This window comes from Salarias fasciatus, chromosome 4 (genome assembly GCF_902148845.1).
Source record: "Salarias fasciatus chromosome 4, fSalaFa1.1, whole genome shotgun sequence".
Lineage (NCBI taxonomy): Eukaryota > Metazoa > Chordata > Actinopteri > Blenniiformes > Blenniidae > Salarias > Salarias fasciatus.
Genome location: NC_043748.1, coordinates 692,607 through 710,914, shown reverse-complemented (window position 1 = coordinate 710,914; position 18,308 = coordinate 692,607). Strand labels below are relative to the sequence as shown.

The 18,308-nt window shown below is 48.8% G+C and overlaps 1 protein-coding gene across 1 annotated transcript in view; it reads right to left on the bottom strand.

The window, feature by feature from the left end:
* Positions 1–1,452: 1,452 nt before the first annotated feature.
* mrc2 (mannose receptor, C-type 2) overlaps positions 1,453–18,308 on the bottom strand; it is a 23,319-nt gene continuing 6,463 nt past the window's right edge. Inside the window, exons 5-28 of the mRNA XM_030088906.1 lie at positions 17,733–17,846; positions 17,483–17,626; positions 17,222–17,413; positions 15,221–15,375; positions 14,967–15,071; positions 10,217–10,332; positions 9,977–10,125; positions 8,233–8,593; positions 8,026–8,122; positions 7,395–7,524; positions 7,286–7,315; positions 7,036–7,202; positions 6,772–6,940; positions 6,553–6,695; positions 6,369–6,477; positions 6,127–6,293; positions 5,938–6,046; positions 5,632–5,870; positions 4,576–4,738; positions 4,318–4,467; positions 3,983–4,096; positions 3,457–3,639; positions 3,085–3,108; positions 1,453–3,001 (exon numbers count right to left, since the gene is read on the bottom strand). Of these exons, the coding sequence (XP_029944766.1) occupies positions 2,781–3,001; positions 3,085–3,108; positions 3,457–3,639; positions 3,983–4,096; positions 4,318–4,467; positions 4,576–4,738; positions 5,632–5,870; positions 5,938–6,046; positions 6,127–6,293; positions 6,369–6,477; positions 6,553–6,695; positions 6,772–6,940; positions 7,036–7,202; positions 7,286–7,315; positions 7,395–7,524; positions 8,026–8,122; positions 8,233–8,593; positions 9,977–10,125; positions 10,217–10,332; positions 14,967–15,071; positions 15,221–15,375; positions 17,222–17,413; positions 17,483–17,626; positions 17,733–17,846 (3,551 nt within the window). The 3' untranslated portion in view covers positions 1,453–2,780. The remainder of the gene's footprint in view (positions 3,002–3,084; positions 3,109–3,456; positions 3,640–3,982; positions 4,097–4,317; positions 4,468–4,575; positions 4,739–5,631; positions 5,871–5,937; positions 6,047–6,126; positions 6,294–6,368; positions 6,478–6,552; positions 6,696–6,771; positions 6,941–7,035; positions 7,203–7,285; positions 7,316–7,394; positions 7,525–8,025; positions 8,123–8,232; positions 8,594–9,976; positions 10,126–10,216; positions 10,333–14,966; positions 15,072–15,220; positions 15,376–17,221; positions 17,414–17,482; positions 17,627–17,732; positions 17,847–18,308) is intronic.

Sequence of the window (18,308 nt, the reverse complement as noted above, 5' to 3'; positions counted from 1 at the left end):
AGCCCGCGCACAGTGCGTCTCCGCTGGGCACCGGAGCTACGCAGCCTCCCAGACGCCCAGGCACCATGACAGCCGAGGCCGACTCAGAGTGCCTCTCTGCTGGGGAGAGGAGCTCCGCGACGTTCCCATCCGAGCTAATTGTGGCTAAATTAGCGAAAACTGTCAGCTCTTCAGCTGACCCACCTGAAGACGGTAGACGAGCTGACTTTATGATAACACTGGCAATGGATGAAGAAATACAGCCGAAATGAGCGATTTTGCAGAGATGATGTCCCACGCTGAAGCTCCCTTGCCGTGGCCCCCGCTAAATCGGTTGGATCTAAATAACCTCTGAAGGACTCCGAGCTGCACCATGTTTGTCTGAGTGAGTATATGAGCATGACACACCTAGAAATAAGGTCCAGGTGTCAAAAAACCAGAGTTGCCCTTTAAATCTGGATTGTAGTGCTCGTCTTGAATATGAAGGTGAGTTATTAAAACACCAGAGCAGGACTTTGACTGGTTTAATGCTGTGCTTTTTGATTGAAATGAACAAACAAGGAAGTCTAAAGTGAACATACGTCTAAACTATCATCTTGATTTGAAGTTTTCTTTTACTTTGGATTTAAAGTTTCTCTAACTTTCAGAAATTCAGCAGGACAGATTAGATTTAACAATTTCAAACAGACATAATACACCTATGCTAAACAGGAAGTTTGGTTGGTGTCACCTGTGTGAAGGTGAAACTGCATCAGTCAGCCATGAGTGATCAGTCTGGACAGCACGAGTCATGTAGTGGGACAGCCGCGCCCTCTCGTGGCTGAACTGCATCACTGCAGCCCAGATTTTCACCCAGCTGAACATCAGTCAGCCTGGAAGGAAATAATCTTCATGCAAACAGAAAGCTCACTCAGTGTTTGAGTAATAATCCCAGTGAAAACAGGAGCTTTGAGAACATAAACTTTATTCATTTCATATAAAAAAAAAAAATACACAAAAACTTTCAACAGATTTGAACAGGTGCGTTTCGGGTATCTTCACAGGGCCTGGGTCACACACACACCGGGGGGCTTCCTTCCTCTACACACCGCCTCCCCTGTACAGTAATCCTCCAGCAGAGGACAGGAGAAGCCCAGGCCCAATCCCAGCCGCCCTCACTCCTCCTCCCTCTCCACCTTACATCCCAAACTCCTCCTCACACTCCTCGTTCTCCCCTCTTTCCTCCTTCCGCTTTTTTTCCTCCTAATTTCTTCTGCTTTCTTCCTGACCCTCGCTGTCCCTGAGCCCTCCTCCTCTGATTGGTTCCAGACGTGCCACTGAGCTCTTCTTGCCGACTCAACATTCCACAGCTGGAGACTGCACACACACTCACACTCGCACAAACGAACACACACATACACACACACCCATCCCCCTCAATCTCAGTCCAACTCACCAAAAAAAAAAAAAAAAAAAAGCAGTTTTTTTTTCCCCCCTTTTTCTTTTTCACAGCAGCTCAGTGAAACACCAACAGCCTGAAATGGCTCCAAAGCTTTTCTCTCCGAGCGAGAAGACAGAAAAGCACTCAGAAGCAGGAGATGAAGGGAAAAGGAAAGTGTTTCGGGGGCAAATGAACTCTCGCCGTCACACTTCACACAAGATGTGAAGTCCTGAAGTGAAAAACGAACAAAAAAAAAAAGAAAGAAAGGAGAGAAATATTCTTATATAAAGCGTTCTTTGGCTCTTATATATACAACTCAGTCACGCACACAGGAGATGTTTTCCCTCGCGGGGCAGTGAGACGCTGGAGTTTAGGCAAACAGGAATGTGTCTGAACGACTCCACCAGGTGAGTCGGGTTACATCCAGAAAGCTGCATCATATGGAGGAAAGCGTGACGTATAAAGAGGATCAGACGAATCCTGCACTGCAAACACGGCTTGTTACAGCGCAAACAAATAAAATGAGTGTACTAAAAAAAAAATAAAATGCTGAATCAGCTCCAGATGGAGCTGGGAGAAACAGAGTCAACGGAAAGTGCCGAAACGTACACCGAGCGGCGGGAGCTCAAACCCGGCGACAAACCGCAGAGCCAGACTCCCTGAAGACCGGCTCTCTAACTTATGTGCACAAATTATAGAGTGTGCCTCAGACGACTGGAGGTCACGGGTCCCTGTCACCTTCGACACATTCACATTAGCACCTCCTCCTCCTCCTCCTCCTCCTCCTCCACACAGCTGGTGCTGACGTGGCGGGTCGGGGGAGGCGGGCTCACCAAAACAAAGCTCCTCCGCAGCTGCACAGATAACGGCAAGGACCACGTCAACACACCTTCAAGTTCAGGTTAACACTGGCATGGCAACGAAAGAGCAAACCCCGACAGATCAACTCTGGTTCCGGAGGAAAAAAGGCAGAACGCTTCGACTTAAAAGTCCTGTTTCTGTTCACTTTATGGGTATTTTGGTCAAAACAGCAACAGCGACGGAAATATAGTGTGCAAAACTCGACTTTGGCACCATGGAGGCGTTTGATTGAAGCGGCCTGGTGCTGAGTGTTTCCAGCTGCGGTGAAACGGTTCCCAGTGGATCCGTTCGTTGCCTTCCAGGAGATGAATTCGTTTGAGGAGAGAAACGTCCAGAATTGTAAAAAATCTTGGCAAAATTTAAAAAAAAAAATCAGAATTCAATTCAAAAAGTAAACATCTGCTGCGCTCCACGCAGCCCGTCAGCACTTTAAAAAATCTTTTAGGGGGGGGATTTAAAAGAGACAAGAAAACAAACGTTATGTACAGGTGAGAGTCAGTCAGTCCAGAGAGTGGCTCAGCTACTCCGGCTGCTCGTTCAGCTCCATGTCCGACACCAGGATGTTCTTCTCCAGCTGCTCGCTCTGGCCGCAGCTGGTGCGGCTGTAGCGCGCCCCCTCGTAGGAGCCCCGCGCCCCCGCGGTCCGCCGGCGGTACAGGTAGATCACCCCGACGATCAGCGCCACCAGGACCAGGCCCGTCACCGTGACGACGATGAGGGTGGGCAGGTGGTCGGCGGCGGCTGGACAGAGGGTCGTCGGGGTCAGCTTCACAGCAAAACTCACCGATTTACAACAAGCTGGGAATGAAGGGAGGAAAACTTACAGGTGACGGGTGAATCTTCAGCGCCTGCAGAAGAACAAAAACACCTTTAATTTACTGATGAATTCATTCATTCTGGATGGATTATATAAGAATTGTAAAATTAAAAATCATGTCTGTTGATCTGTTCCCTATGCCACAGTAATTCATGTAGATAAACTTCAGATAAAACCTGCAGCCTCCTGATGCTGCAGCTTTCTATTTCCTTCCTCGTCGCTCTCTTAATTCACTTCATCCATTCATCGGTTCCACGTGTTTCCATGCGCGCATCGATTGCAAACGCTCAATTTATTGGCTGGTTTGGACCTCTATGAAATCTCACAGTTGACAGTAATTTGTGTGTGTGTGTGTGTGGTTATGTGTGTGTGCGCTCACTGCGCGGCCGCTTGCAGATGACCCCGTGCGTGCGGTTCCTGCAGGAGCCCGGCTTCCACAGGCCGCTGTTGCTCTGGATCCAGAAGCAGGAGTTGATGGAGAGCACGGAGAGGGCCACCTCGTGCGTCTCCCAGTTGGTGTAGGTCATCTCCGCCTCCTCCTCGCTCCACGCCAGGCTCCGGCCTGCCGCACCCACACAACCCCGTCAGAACCAGAACATGGTCAAGGACACGCTGTGCCTCGGGAGGACGCGTCCAGCGCTGGATTTGATCGCCCAATTAGCTTAGCAAGCATATTTCAAGACTTTTTAAACAAATTATCTAATAGCATGACAGATAATAACACATTTTAAATCAATTAACCTTATTTTAGAACGAGGCACCTTGCCTTATCACATTTATTTGACAAGAGAGCAACAGTCTTAATCAGGTTTTCTCTTAATTAACCGCTCAGCTGAGAAGAAATGAAAGAAAAAAATCAATGTTTTAAAACGTGAAGCTGAGAACGAGGAGTGGAGGCGACGGACCTTTGACGCTGATGCCCAGCCAGGCGCCGTGCGCCTGCTCCGAGTAGCTCTGGATGTGTTCCCACACGAACGAGTTCTCCGTCTCGTCCAAGATGGACAGAAGCTCCGCCCCCACTAGGAGAGAGAGAGGCAGACACGGGGCGAGTCAGGGTCGACCACGGGGGAGGGGATCGAACGCCGGATGCCACGGGCGCAACCAAACACTTCTAAATTTAGACGTATTGACGCGTTTGGTCGATGGCGGCAGCGGCGGAGAAGGTCAGGAGCGGAGCGCGGAATTGGTTTCCAATGAGCTGAGGGGGGCCGGTGCAGTGGGAGGCCGGGCGGATTCAAACCTTTTTTGCAGGAGGAGCGCGCGTCCTGCTGCAGTCTCAGCATTTGCAGGTTGAAGGCGTAGCAGTGGTTCCTGAAGGGCACCCAGGCCCACTCTCCCACCGGCTGGGGGCACAGGCCGGGGTAGACCCACTGGTGGAGCACCGGCTCCTCTGTGGAGGAGCGAGAGCAGCTGGGATCAACGCTTCTGCCTCAGGAGGACGTCAGGAGAACGTCAGGAGAACGTCAGGACAACGCCGGAGGACACGCGGAACACGCACCACTGATCTGGCAGATGGCGGCCTCCAGCCGGGCGTCACAGGGAGTCATGGTCCACTGGCCGGTCGTGGTCATGTGACCACATCCGGCCATCTGATTGGGTTCTCCATCCTTCCAGTTCGAATACGACACTTCCTCGTCGCCCAGCCAGGTGAAGCTCCGCCCCTTTAACCAAGAAACAGTCACAACTAATGTACAAAATACAATCAGTAGGAAGCAGGTGTGATGTTTCAGGAATATACTGATTCTGTTATTTTACTGGTCTTATATTATCAACTCTTTTATTGTGAAATTACAGGAAGTCCATCTGTTAGTATAGATTTAAACTGTAAAGAACATTGTTCCTGATGTTCATTGTGTTTTTGTAATAAACCCAGCCCCTCTGCACACGGAAACCAGCACAACAGAAACATTCAAGCGGTCTTTCTTCATCATGTAAAGGCTTTAAAGGAGGGGTATTACGTGTTTTTTAGCCCTTCAGTATCAATCTACGGCACAATCAAGCAACAGCTTTGCCAAAGTTGGATGGTGAAAGCTACATGTGTCAAAAACAACTTAAATTAAATTTGCCTCTGCATCATGGCTGCCTCAAACGACTGGAAATGAGTCCCTGTCTCTTTAAGAGTCTCCTCAGCTTAGTAACACGCCCCCCTCTGAGCGTCCATCTCCCTGCACATTCTCCGAGAGTGGAGGGGGGGGGAGCGCAAGCTGTGCAGGAGGAGCTGTGCAGACTACATCAGAGATGGGGCGGAGCTGTGCATTATGGGCGGAGCTGTGCTTTATGGGTGGAGCTATGCATTATGGGCGGAGCTGTGTATTATGGGCGGAGCTCTGCAGCACCAAGCGTTTCAGCGCTCAACATGGCTGCCAGGGGGAGATTCAGGGATTGCTCAAATAGTCCTGAATGGTTCAGGAAACAACTCCCTGCGTCTTTTTAATGGGGAAATGACACTATAGCATTACACAAAGCTTAAAAAAGTGGATTTTGCATAATACCCCTCCTTTAAATAATTCAGGATCCCCAAACTGGATGAACTGTGAGTTGAGGCGGCTCTCACTCCGTAGTTGTAGAGGGCGATCCAGGCGGGCCGGCGCAGGCTGCTGATGAGCAGCGTCAGGTAGCCCTGCTGGTAGGGGTCCTTCACCGAGGCCAGGGTCCCATTCAGAGACTCGCAGAGGTGCAGGGCGCCCGTCCAGTCCAGCCGCTTCTCCACGACCCGGTACGTGACCCCGCCCAGCTCCACCGGCTTGGACAGCGAGGCGGGGATGAGGGCCGGAGCCGGGGTCAGGTCCTGGTCTGGAATCACAGCCAGTGAGTGGAGAACACACACGTCTGCTGTCAGAGTCTGACCTGATTCCCACACCTTGCGGCCGCTGACAGATGTAGCCGTTGCTTTCCATCTCACAGGCTCGGGACGCCCACATGCCGGTTTTCTTCACCGGGTTCCCGTGAATCATCGCAACACAGTTTCCCTGAGACGAGAAATGACAAGAGGAAGAGTAAGATTGGCGAGGCGAAACGGCGGGAGCAGTAGGAGCGGTGCGCTGGCTACCGGCGTCCGGTTGTGGTGAGGGCCGCTGTTGTCCAGCGGCTCTCCGGGGCCCCAGTTGGTGTAGCTCAGCAGGCCGGTCTTCGCCCACTGGAAGTGACCTTTCGAGTCGGAGGTCAGCCCCACCCACAGGTCGGCGCTGACGTTGGTGAGCAAGGTGGTGATAAAAGCTGCGAGGGGAGGGGAGAGCGTGAGGAGGCGGTCTGGCTCGGACCCGCCGCCGGCTGAGCGCTGCTGACTGCTACCTTGCTCCAGGTGGTTGGGCACCACGGCCAGCACGCCGCGCTGCGTCTCACACTTCAGCTTGGCCGCGGACCAGGTGACCCGGCGTGGCGGGTCAAACACCCGCAGACACTGCAGGAGCAGCAGACACCGTGACGTTACGGGACGTCGGGTGTGTGTGGAGTCACACTGACGCAGCAGGACTACCTTGTGCTGGTAGGACGACCATCCGTCAGGACAGCCTGCCGGCGGGTGCGGCGAGGACGGCGTTGGAGGGATGGTCCCGGTCACGTTCACCCTCTTACAGATGTAGGGCAGGTCCGAGTGGCACTTCTGGTCGGACCAGTCCGCTGTGAGCGCGAGGAGGAAACACTCCAGTCAGGGCGCTGTGCACACTTTACACACACCGGGGCGTTCTTCACGTGCCTTTGTTCACCGACAGGGAGACGCAGCGGCGGTCCCGGCTGAGGGGGTGGGGCCGCCCCAGAGCCCAGGACACGTAGTTCAGCACCGAGTGGTCGGACCAGCGGAAGCGGCCGTCGTTCTCGTAGGAGTGGAGGCCCAGCCACCAGCTGTCGCCCTCCACCTTCACCATCTGAACGCCACAGGAAGCGTGAGGAAAACCCTCAAAGCTGCAGAGACCTTGTGATGAGTCCACATTTTAAAACAACAAGGAAAAAAGCACGGTGCCTTGCTTAAAGTGCCGGTCAGGAAAGCCTCTTCTTCAGCAGAGTGGACCGACGCCAGCGAGGAATCGAACCAGGAGCAGATCCTCTGGGCCTGGTCCCAGGTGGTGCGGTGGTCGAAGAACTTGTAGTCGGCCTCCTGGAAGCCGATCCACTGTGGAGTGGTGGTGCCTGACGGGCGGGGCGGGAATCGAACCAGGAGATCAGCTCAGGAAGGGAAAACGAATGATTTAAAAAGGAAAACCAGGACTGACCTTCTGTCCCCGGGACCTGCTCAACACTACCTGCAAACACAAGCAGCAGAGAATCAAGGCATGAGCGGCACGAACAGCCTGGACGGTCCGGAACGGGCTCCCGCGGTACCTCTGGGGATTTTGCAGATGAAGTCCAGCTCGGAGTCGCAGTGCGTGGCGAGCCACGTCATGGTGCCCAGGTCGGCCACCGCACACTGCCGGATGCTGTAGGAGTAGCGGCCGAAGTTCTGGTACGTGAACTGAGACGGAAGCAAAACACGGAGTTGAGTCGACTGTGTGAGTGGAGAGGAGGCAGCGACGGACCGTGTGAGAGAACACGAGGACCAATACTCCCATCTTCATATTTCATGAAAACTTCCATTTTTGGTACCAAACTGCTACAAGCTGGCAACATACCTTTATACGTTAATGTTAAAAAAAAAGAGGAAATAGCATGTTTCATTTCTTTATTCTTAGTGTGACAAAAAATATCACATTTTAGGGCAAAGCGGTGCATCATCTGCCTATAGGGAACAGAGAGTTTCAAACACCTGAAGATCCTCCTTAGTTCCACTTGACCTGAAACATTTTAAGTATTTGTGAATAAGTTTCACTGCTGCAGGTTTTTTTAACATCGAACAGGTAGAGAGAACTGTGTGTTCAGTGTTCACATCACTTCCACTTCTCCACATTTTGAGGCATTAAAAGAACAAACGTACATGTATTTTCCTGGGATCTGATGAGACGGACTGTCCACTCACCGCCAGGCCGTCGCTCCACTTCCAGCTGCCGTTGTCCATGGGGTTCCTCCGGTTCAGGCCGATCCAGAACCAGTGCTGCTCGTGTTCCTCCGACTCCCTGTGGGCCACATGGTCACCATCATCATCATCATCATCATCATCATCATCATCATCATCATCATCATGATGAAGGGCGTTCAGGAGGCCGGTCAGGACGCCGGAACCCACCCGAAGGTCTCGTGGAGGACCTGCATGACGAAGTGCTCCTCGTCCGGCCCGCTGATGCTCAGCAGGTTGGCGCCGTGCCGCAGGCAGTAGAGGTGCGCCTGCAGCCAGCTCAGCCTCTGGTCCAGCTGGGAGGAGTGGAACACCTTGTAGCAGTAGCGCAGGTCGCTGTTGCTCTTCCAGCCGCCGGGACAGGCGCCGCTCAGGCTGGGCGTGGGCAGCGGGGCGGGCGGCTCGGGGCTCAGCGACGTGTCCTGGTTCTGACGGCAGATGAACTTGGCCCTGGACGCCTTGCAGTCCCGCACCTCCCACAGGCCCGTGGTGTAGCCCGTCGCCATGGCGACGCAGCCGCCGCGGATGCTGGCTGAAAGAGGCGGAGGGTGAAACGTAGGTGAGCAGAGAGAGAAGAGGAGAGCCGAAATGATGAAACGTCTGGAAATAGATGGAAGAAATAGTGTGCAGGAAACGGGATTACATGATGAGAGCCGATCACACCGTTTGTGGATTATTTAAATCAGCATTGTTCCAATGAGCAGACGGTTGTTCACAAACTTCACAGTCTCAAACACATGAATGTTTTTTAATTTATTCATTATTAGCTGAATAAAAACGATGAGTCTGAATCGTTTCATAGTTTCAGGAGATCAGGCCAAAGTCAGAAAGACGCTGCAGCTGTTTCTGTCTGCAGACAGACGCCTCGGCTGTGGCCACGTCTCCACGTTCGCTTCTCAAAATTATGGCTGTTATAACTGTGAATCTAAATGATATGAAATTATGTGTTCTGAGGAAAACAAAGCCGAGACAGGATCTACACTGTTTTCACCGGGCCGTCGACTTTCACACACTCAAATAAAATTCATTTTCCTCGATATGAAGCTGCTTCCAGAGCCAAGTCACGGTATCTGCATGTCAATCGAAAAAAAATGTATTCTGGAAAAATCAAGACAGAAGAGAAAGTCACCTGTGTCCAGTTTCTGTACGGTTCCATCTGATTGGCTTGATTTCAAAATAAACTCTGAGTTTTGAGGTCACTGAAAATCTCCAGCTATATATTACAGGAAACTTCAATAATCCCATTAAGGGACGTGAACTCATGGAAGGAAACGAAATTAAGAAATTGGGAAATAAAGCAGTAATCATGCAAAGATAGTGTAACACTTTCACTCACTCCTCATGCAAGAAATTACAAAATCAAAGCGCTAAAGTAGATAAAAGCTGTTAAAATGATAATTAATCGAACAGATGACAATAAATGATAAACAAATGACTTTGAAATTAATCTCAGCTCTCATTTGAAGGTTCTGGGTGACTCTAGACTCTGTATGAGTGAAGTGACGCCCTTAAATCTGAGACGGAATGAAGGATTCTTTCTCCAGCGCCAGACTTCCTGATGTTTTTCAAATTAGAAGATATCATTGTTAACAGATGCCGGGCGATATAAAGCACATCTCGCCTCAAAATGTAACTGGAAATATCTGGTGAGTCACGGTAGACTCACTGTTGTGCAAAGATAGAAAAAAAACAAATCTCCAGTGAGAAAGTGTTTTCAGTTTTTTCCTTTCAGCCGCAGCATAAAACTGGTTCAACCGTTTCAGTACAATCGTTCATGTTTTTTTTCTTACATTTTTTTTTTAATTTCCAATCATGATTTTGAGAATAAGAGAGAAAATAAAATCTATTTCTACAGTTTTGTTGCTGAACAACCGAACGCGTGTCCCTTTCAAAATAAAAGCGTGTGGTTACGTACCCGGCTGGTCTCGGTTCCAGTTGGTGTAGGACACCTCGTCGCCGCTGAGCCAGTGGAAGGAGCCGTGATCGCCCACCTCGTGGAGGCCGATCCAGAAGGAGTCTCCGAAGCGGCCGAACAGCAGGCTGTTGGCGAAGGCCTGCTCGAACCTGGAGCCACAAAGCAAACGCCACGGTCTCTCTCTGGGCTGGGGGGCGAGAGTGTGTGTGTGTGTCAGTGTGTGTGTGTGTGTGAACATACCTGTTGGTAATGGTGACGAGCGCGGCTCCCTGCTCCTCACAGGACTTCCTGGCAGCGTCGAAGGGGAGCAGATCTTCTCCCACCCAGTAACAAGCTGGACTGTGCCACTTCCAGCCCTGGAGGACGGACGGGAGATGAAAAAAGTAAGTATTAGAATTTAGGAAAAAATTCTAAAAGCAATAAATCCAGATGGAAAAGCCTGAACAAGTCTGTGGAATGTGCTACTACAGATCTGCAGGGCAACCAAAATGTACAGTGACAAACAACAGAATTGTCTTAAAACTCTAAATAACATGAAGTTTTTCATAAAGTGACATTTTCACACATCGCCGTCTTGAGAGTTTTGTCTCTTTTGAAAGTCTTGGTGAGGCTGCGAGCGCTGCTAGGAAAGGCTGGAAATCTTTTTTACTCTAAATGGGGAAATTTAAGAAGCAAGCATGAATAGAAATCAGTTTGAAGTTCAGAAGCGTGAATGCTCTCCTCTTATGAAGTGCATTAAATTTCTGAAGTTTCAAACTGTGTTTACCAGGTCAGCCACATTCACCGAACACACTGCCGTTGTAAAGGGTCCATTTAAAAACAAGCTTAAAAAAAGAATAAATACATGAAATAGAAACGTGTAATGATGCTTTCTGATCAATAGGATGAAGAGACAGCAGATGGTTTGGAAGAATACGATCTACGACAATTATATTTGAAAACTTGACACAACAAGCAATAAATTAAAAAAATGCTCTTTTTTCCCAGAAATCCAGCCCTGTGTGATTGTGTCGTTGGCTGCAGTTACCACATTTTGGAGGGATGGTTTTTGATGATGCTTCAATAAAATCATAACTTATTACTCTCCTGGGAACAACTGTGACGTTATTGGCTTTGTTACATCGAAAAAGTCCAAAACGATGAGATTATTAGTGAGGAAACTACAACTGTAGCCTTCATCCACACAAAGCTTTTTTTTTTCCCCCAAAATCAATTCCAAAGCTGACAGGAAGTTTTCGTTTCTTTGAATAATTGAAATCAAACCAATGCAACAACCAAAATCTATTTATGAGGAGTTTTCTAACGTAGGAACACCTGGAGGTGCATCATGGGTCGGAACTATTTTTTTCGCACAACGGCTCTTTGCTCACAGTTGTTTGGTAAAAAGGGAAATTCCATATTCCAATAAAAACAGGAAAGAAAGATGAACAGTCATCATCAGTTCAGTCGGGGAGAATGGAGTCGGCTGCCTGGCACCAAAACAACGAGATACAGACTCCACCAGCATCTCAGTCTCTCTAGATAACCAATCTACCGACCTACACCGGTCGGCCATGTTTCAGTAATCACCGTGAGTTAAACAGTTTTCTGAATCCCCATTGAGAAAAGAAAAGAACAAGTCCAGACATGCAGAGAAAAGCTTTTCCCGGCTCCTCCTGCCAGCTCACTGTGGAGCTGTGGACGTGTACAGATGCAAGAGCAGCCAATGTGTAACAGGGGGGGGGGCTGCTGTGCGCAGGAATGACAGCAATAGAAAGGTCACACAGGGCTTTGCTGCGATTGAACCCAAACTCGGGCTTTTGCAAAAACCACATTTGGCATCTGGACAGCAGCCTTGAAGGTTCCAGATCTGATGGAAAACCTTCACATTCTTTGTCTTTACAGTGAAAACCTGCTTTAACCGCTGGCTGACGGCGTGAACGCAGGAGGGAAAATCATGTTGTACATAAGTCTGGTATTTATCTGCAAACACACACAGGAGTGGAACATTCCAAACTTAATTCAGAAAGTATTGTCGAACAACGACAGCAGGTTAAATGCTGACTTTTCGGCGTGATTAGCAAGTTGCTAACAGTGTCTGGAGGAGCAGCTTCGGCGCTTCTCGACTGGAAAATGACCCGACGGGGGCAGAGAGCAGCAGGAGTCAAGTCAAACTGGTGAGTTCCACAGTTAAACAAGCCAAAGCGTGTATAAAGCTCCTGTAATCAGAGGGAAACGGCAGGTTTCCATGATAATCATCTCAGATTTAGCGTGAACCCTCCTATCATTATCAGATTAGAGCGTATCGTTTGATACTAGATAAATATCACGATGACGGCCGCTAAGTTGAACTCTCTGGTTTTGGGGTTGAAATAACATCTGAGAAAGAGCGCATGTGGAGCGTGAACAGTTTGATCTGCATCTTAAAGATGAAAGAACTGCGAGCTGCCAAACACTGAAACGCCGTGTGATGGGAAGGTTGCGTTCGCTTGCATGAAATTCCTACAGATTTGATCTAAATTCAACTGTAACTACACACTGTCTGGACCTGACCTGTACACTGCAGCAAGCCTGACCATGGGCTGAAACGCAACCTGTTATTATCATTATTCAAACCTCAACTTAACTCCAACATCAGTTTCTTCAAACCTTTAAACATGGATTTAGCCCAAAACTGAAGAGATTCACTCTTGAGGACTTGACCTTTGCCTGCACCGAACAACAACAAAAAAGTGAAACTCTTGCATTTTGGGCTTGAAAAGTGTCGTGCAGCGCCATATTTTAGGTTCAACAAACAGAGGAAAACACACACGCACACAAACACACACAAAATAGACTGAAAAAAATAAAAACAGCCAGATAAGCCGCAGCCCGAGCAGCTGCTGCCTCTACAAACGGCCCCTGGCATCATATCTGTGTTTCATTATCTCACTATTAGTTATACATCGAGCAAATTAATTGTCGGGATAATTAAAACATTATCTCCAGAGACAAAGAGCAGAAAAGAAACAGCTGCTGTTTTCAGCCGCCGCTTCCGTGAGAACGTCCAGCGGCAGCGTGGCAGGATCCGTTACACGCTCCGAGCGCTCGGGGGTGGGGGGGGGGGGATGAGCGGTTTGAGGATGGATGTGGGGAAGCAGTCAGCTGCCTCCGCCTCGGTGTTGTTGTTTTACATGTCGAGTGAAGTGAACTCATCCGTCTGAGGCAAAGAGTAAAAAGCGCCGCTGCAGGACTCCGCAGCGCATGCCACGGCAAGTGACCCCCGGCCACACCGCCACCCATGATGCCTTGCTTCCCCCAGAGAGAGTGGGAGGGAGGGGAAGAGATTCATTCCTCTAAACAAATGGTCTGTCCATGTGGAGGTTTTTGGTTTTCATCGGCTGTAACAGCTGAGAAGCAGCACGACTCCTGCTCTGCAGATCCATCAGGAATCTTAAAGCTTTCAGCAAACAGACCTCTGAACAGGCAGCCAACTTCTTAAACATTAACCACGTCACATTGTCCTGTTTAGAGACGGAACATTTTCCTGAGATGGTCAGGTAGTGGGGAGAGGTTAAAGGAATACTCCGAAGATTTGACCCACGTCTTATCCCTATCATTGACAAAGTTAGACAAGCTCATAAATACCTTTTTTGCGTCTCTGAGTCTGCGGCTGAGTCTACGGCTTCTACTGCTGTGCTCCTGTATATCCTTCCGCGGAGCACTATGCTTGTGTCAAAACGTTATTTTAACGGATTGAAAAGAAAACACGTCTTTTAAAATGTTTTATAACCATTCGGATTTACTTCACATGCTAATACGCCGTCCCCTGGACCACTGGAAGGAGGATTTTGTCCACTTTCGACAGTCCAGCTCTGATTCCTATTGACTTCCAGCAATTGAGCTAAGCTAACAACGATGCTAACAGCTGGGAACCAGCCACTGGACGCAGAGACATGAAAAAGGTATTTATGAGCTTGTCTAACTTTGTCAATGATAGGGAGAGGGTGTGGGTCCAAAATCTTCGGAGTATTCCTTTAAAGCCTCATTATAACAGATGCTAGCTGCCCGGGCCTGCTTACAGTGTGTTAGCATTAGCATGAAGACTGAACTACAAGAGTGAACTCGTGTACGCTGAAGGCAAGTGACGGCTTTATGCTAACATTGTACTGAAGGAAAACACAGACTGTTTCTGAAAGCTCTTCTATGCAGGAAAACTAAAGCTACACATTTGGATTAGTCACCATTTATGAGGCCAAAAGGAACTGCTGAGTAACTGGGACTTGGGTGAGAGTTTAAGAGCTGTAAAAAAGCAATATTACTACTGTTGCTAACATTAGCATTCTAGCATTCCTATGCTACAAATAAAAATTACACATCATTTTCTTCAATGACTCCAAAAGTCTGTAATGAAACTTGCACAGTTGAATATCTTTCCCAGCGAGCCTTAGACTAAAATAATTCTGATTTATAGGTTATCATGCTACTTTTTTCTGCTGCTCTTGAGATGAACTAAATTGTATTTGTACTTGTCGAAAGAAGCCATCACGAAACACCTGGGACACAGCCAGAGGCTTTTATTTTGAAGGCTCCTCTCTCTTCAGTGTTGGTGAGAGTGGGTGTGTGTTTGGAGAAAAAACAGATCATAGAGAGTCCACAGCCTTTCTTAAAAGGGGAGTCCAAGGAAAAAAAACGTGGAAAAACACTGGAATAGAGAAGTGTTGACTGGTAGTAACTGTCTGTGTAATAAGAGCGAGATTCATATTACTGTAACAGTCTGAGTGACGAAAAGTGAGAGAAAGAGGAGCTGCAGGGCAACGGTGAAGGAGTGGCTGAAATGTTTAGAATGATAAATGTCACTGACTGGAATCACTGCAGATCTGAACAGTATAGAAAAAGTTCTGGAGAGAGTTCCACAGCAGGGAAGAAAAAAAACAAACAAACATCTGAGTGACATGAAGCATAAACAGAAAATGTCAGGCAGAAAATGAAGTGTAAAGCGGTGAATGCCAAGAGGGAGAGGAGGCCGTACTTGTTTGCAGTCTTGGTGCCGAGGCTTCCCATCATTCTTTGTTCCTGGCTTCTTACAGATGGAGGGCAGCGTCAGATTACAGGGGCTGTCATCCCATCGGCCCTCCTGCACATACCGGCCAGACACAAGCACAGAGGCAGAGGCAGAGCAGCTGGTGAGTATATACAAGAGGAGGAGACGGCAGCACGTCCATGACAGGCTGAGTCAGTGTGGGGGGGGTGGAGGCTGCAGGGGTCACGGCGAGGGTCACTCACAGCTCCCCAGATGGACACGCAGTCCTCCTGGGTGTTGCGGAAGTTGTTGGGTTCGAACGGGTGCCAGTAGGTGAAGATGACGGGCGTGTGGTCGGTCCACTGGAAGTCCATCTGCATGTCGGTGTCGTGCAGCCCGATCCACAGCTGGTCGATGTCTGTGAGACGACACAGCGGGACGACATGAGCTGGAAAAACCTCTTTCCTGAGGAGAGGAATGGTGCTACAACAACCTCTATTTATTATCAATTATTTATATGATCAATTTTATCAAGAAAGTAAAACAAAATGTGGAGAAAAAAATTATATTTTTTAATTTGCTTTCAAACCCTATATTCAAATCAGAGCTCAAATATGAACATGTTTGCTTTTTTTAGTGGAATGAGAACAAAAAAGTAAAGAGTCCTGACAGGTCTGAATGAACTCTGTTTGAACTTGCAGCACTTCTGATCCCTCTTCAATCTTTCCTCAAGCGTGACGATGTCTGAATTCACATTTAAACAACAAATGTCAAAATGGCAGACTGTCCTGTCTGGGATAATCATAAATCTGTCAAAATGTCAAAACTTTATTCCTGCAGTTCAGCCGCTTATTATGAAAAGCTTCACAGTCTGGCTCTGCCGTCGGCCATTAGTGCTGAGCTGGAGAGAGTCTGAGACACTAATGAAGGAGGTCTTTGATCGGATGATGGACGGATGAAAATTGGATGGATAGACATAGGATAGACAGATGGATGAATGGAGGGATGATGGATGGATGAATATTAGATGGAAGGATGGATGGACAGACTGATTATGGATGGCTGGATGGATTGATTGATCGATCGGCGGTTGGATAATGGATGGATGGATAAATGTTAGATGGCTGGATGATGGACAGATGCATTTTAGATAGATGGATGAATGTTGGATGGATGGATGGATGAACGAATGTAAGGATAAATGTACGGATGGACAGAAAGATGGGTAAACAGAGGGATGATGGATGGATGGATGGATGGATGGATGGATGAACAGAGGGATAATAGATGGATGGATGGATGATTTATATCTGGATGGATGGATGGGTAGATGGACTGATAATGGATAGGTAATGGATGAATGCACAGATGGATGGATGATGGATGGATGGATGAGGGATGGATGGTTGGACGGACAATCGGTGGATGGATGGTTGGATCATGGATGGTAGGATAATGGATGGATGATGGGTGAATGGATGAGGGATGGATGGTTGGATGGACAATGGATGGTTGGATGATGGTTGGATGATGGGTGGATGGATGGACAGTGGGGTTTTCACTGGAGACCCTCCAGTTTCCCGCCACAGTTGAGCTGACAGGTGTGAGCGTGAGTGTGTGTGACTGTGTGAGTGTGAGTGTGTGTGACTGTGTGTCTCCCTCTATTTGCCCCTGATGGACTGATGGACTGGCTTCCTGTCCAGGCTGGACTCTGCCGTCACACACAGTCCGCTGAGATCAGCTTCAACACAACACAACTCTGGATACAACCAGATCAAATGGGTGGAGGGAAAATCACAAAAACCCAATGAATTCCTATTTCCTCTCATTATTTTCACTCCCTTTGTGGCCTGAAAAGCTGCTTGAATCACTGTTAAATTAAATTATACATAAAGCTAATTCATTTTTATCATTATGACACTTTTCTTAACCGTGATTACTTTTATATTCTGTTGAGTTTTAGCAGAATCTGAAAGGCAGCAGAGATTTCAGTCGCCTCTGTTTGAACTTGATGGACGTCAACATTACAGACACACACTCCCATTCTCTGTTAGTCCTTGGTCGAGAGTGACAATATTTAATTCCACATTCGACCAACAAATGTCAAACTCCCTGATGTCCACGTCTGGAATGCTTATAAAGCCGTCAAAGCTTCAGCTTTGTTCCTCGGGTTCAGCTTCTGGAGGGAAAGCTGAGGATAAAATTCAAGTCCAAGGTGAGCGCAGTGATTAGTCTGAAAGTGAAAGCCGTGTGTGTGTGTTGACCTTTCTTCAGGCTGCGCAGGATGAACTCGAGCTCGGGCAGCGTGTGGATGCTGACCAGGTTGGCCTCCATCTTCTGGCAGGTCTTCTGGGCGGCGTCCCAGTCGGTCTTCTCCGAGGCCAGCTTGTAGCATCCGGCCTGGAAGGCCTGCCAGCCCACGTCGCAGTCGTACTTCTCGTCGTCCGCCCACGAGTCTGAGGAACCAAAGACGTTCTCGTCAGCATCCGGTCGTCGGCGGTGACCCGGAGCTCTTCTCCACTGACCGGTAGTGAAGGGGTCGAGGGTCGCGTTGGGCCTCTTCTTGCAGACGTACGGCAGAGCGACGGAGCAGTCCCGGTTCTGCCAGCGGCCGGAGGACTCGGTCCGGATCACGGCGCAGTTCTCCTCATCGGCGTGGTTCGGCTGGTCTGAGACGAAACACAAAAGGTATTTCTAACAAAACGTCACACACACACACACACACACACACACACACACACACTCTTCAAGCTGGGAGTGTGTTCACCGCCTGACCTGGCTCCCAGTTGAGGTATTTGAGCGGCGAGGCGTCGGTCCACTGCCACCCCCCCTGGATGTCCAGGTCGTTGAGGCCGATCCACAGATCAGCGTTGTATCCAGTGAGTAAACCTGAACACACACCTCGTGTCAGTGACAGGAAGCGGCTCAGCGTCGGCGTTAACGAGACCGTCGCCGCTGCGCCGGCTGGGGAGAGCGTTACGTAAGACTAGCCTGAATGCGGGCTAATATTGGCAGAAGGGTGACGGCAAGCTAAAAATCAATTATTCCCGCTGGGAGAGTGAATATGCAAACCCAACGGTCTGTTGTTTGCGCACGGCAAATTTCTCTGCTATTAAAATCCTCGTCAAGCTTCTCACGGGGCAGCGAGAGCTTGATGGGCAGACACGAAATGAAATGATGAATATGAGGTTTGTTGAAGGAAATCAAGGGTTTTTCCACAGTGGGTAAAGTGCTTCAGCCTCTATCTAACCATATGTTATGTGAAAGGTAGCGTATCCTTGTTTTAGTGTTGAAAAGTAAAAGTACGCATCTGAGATGCGTACTTTTACTTTTCAACACTAAAACAAGGAT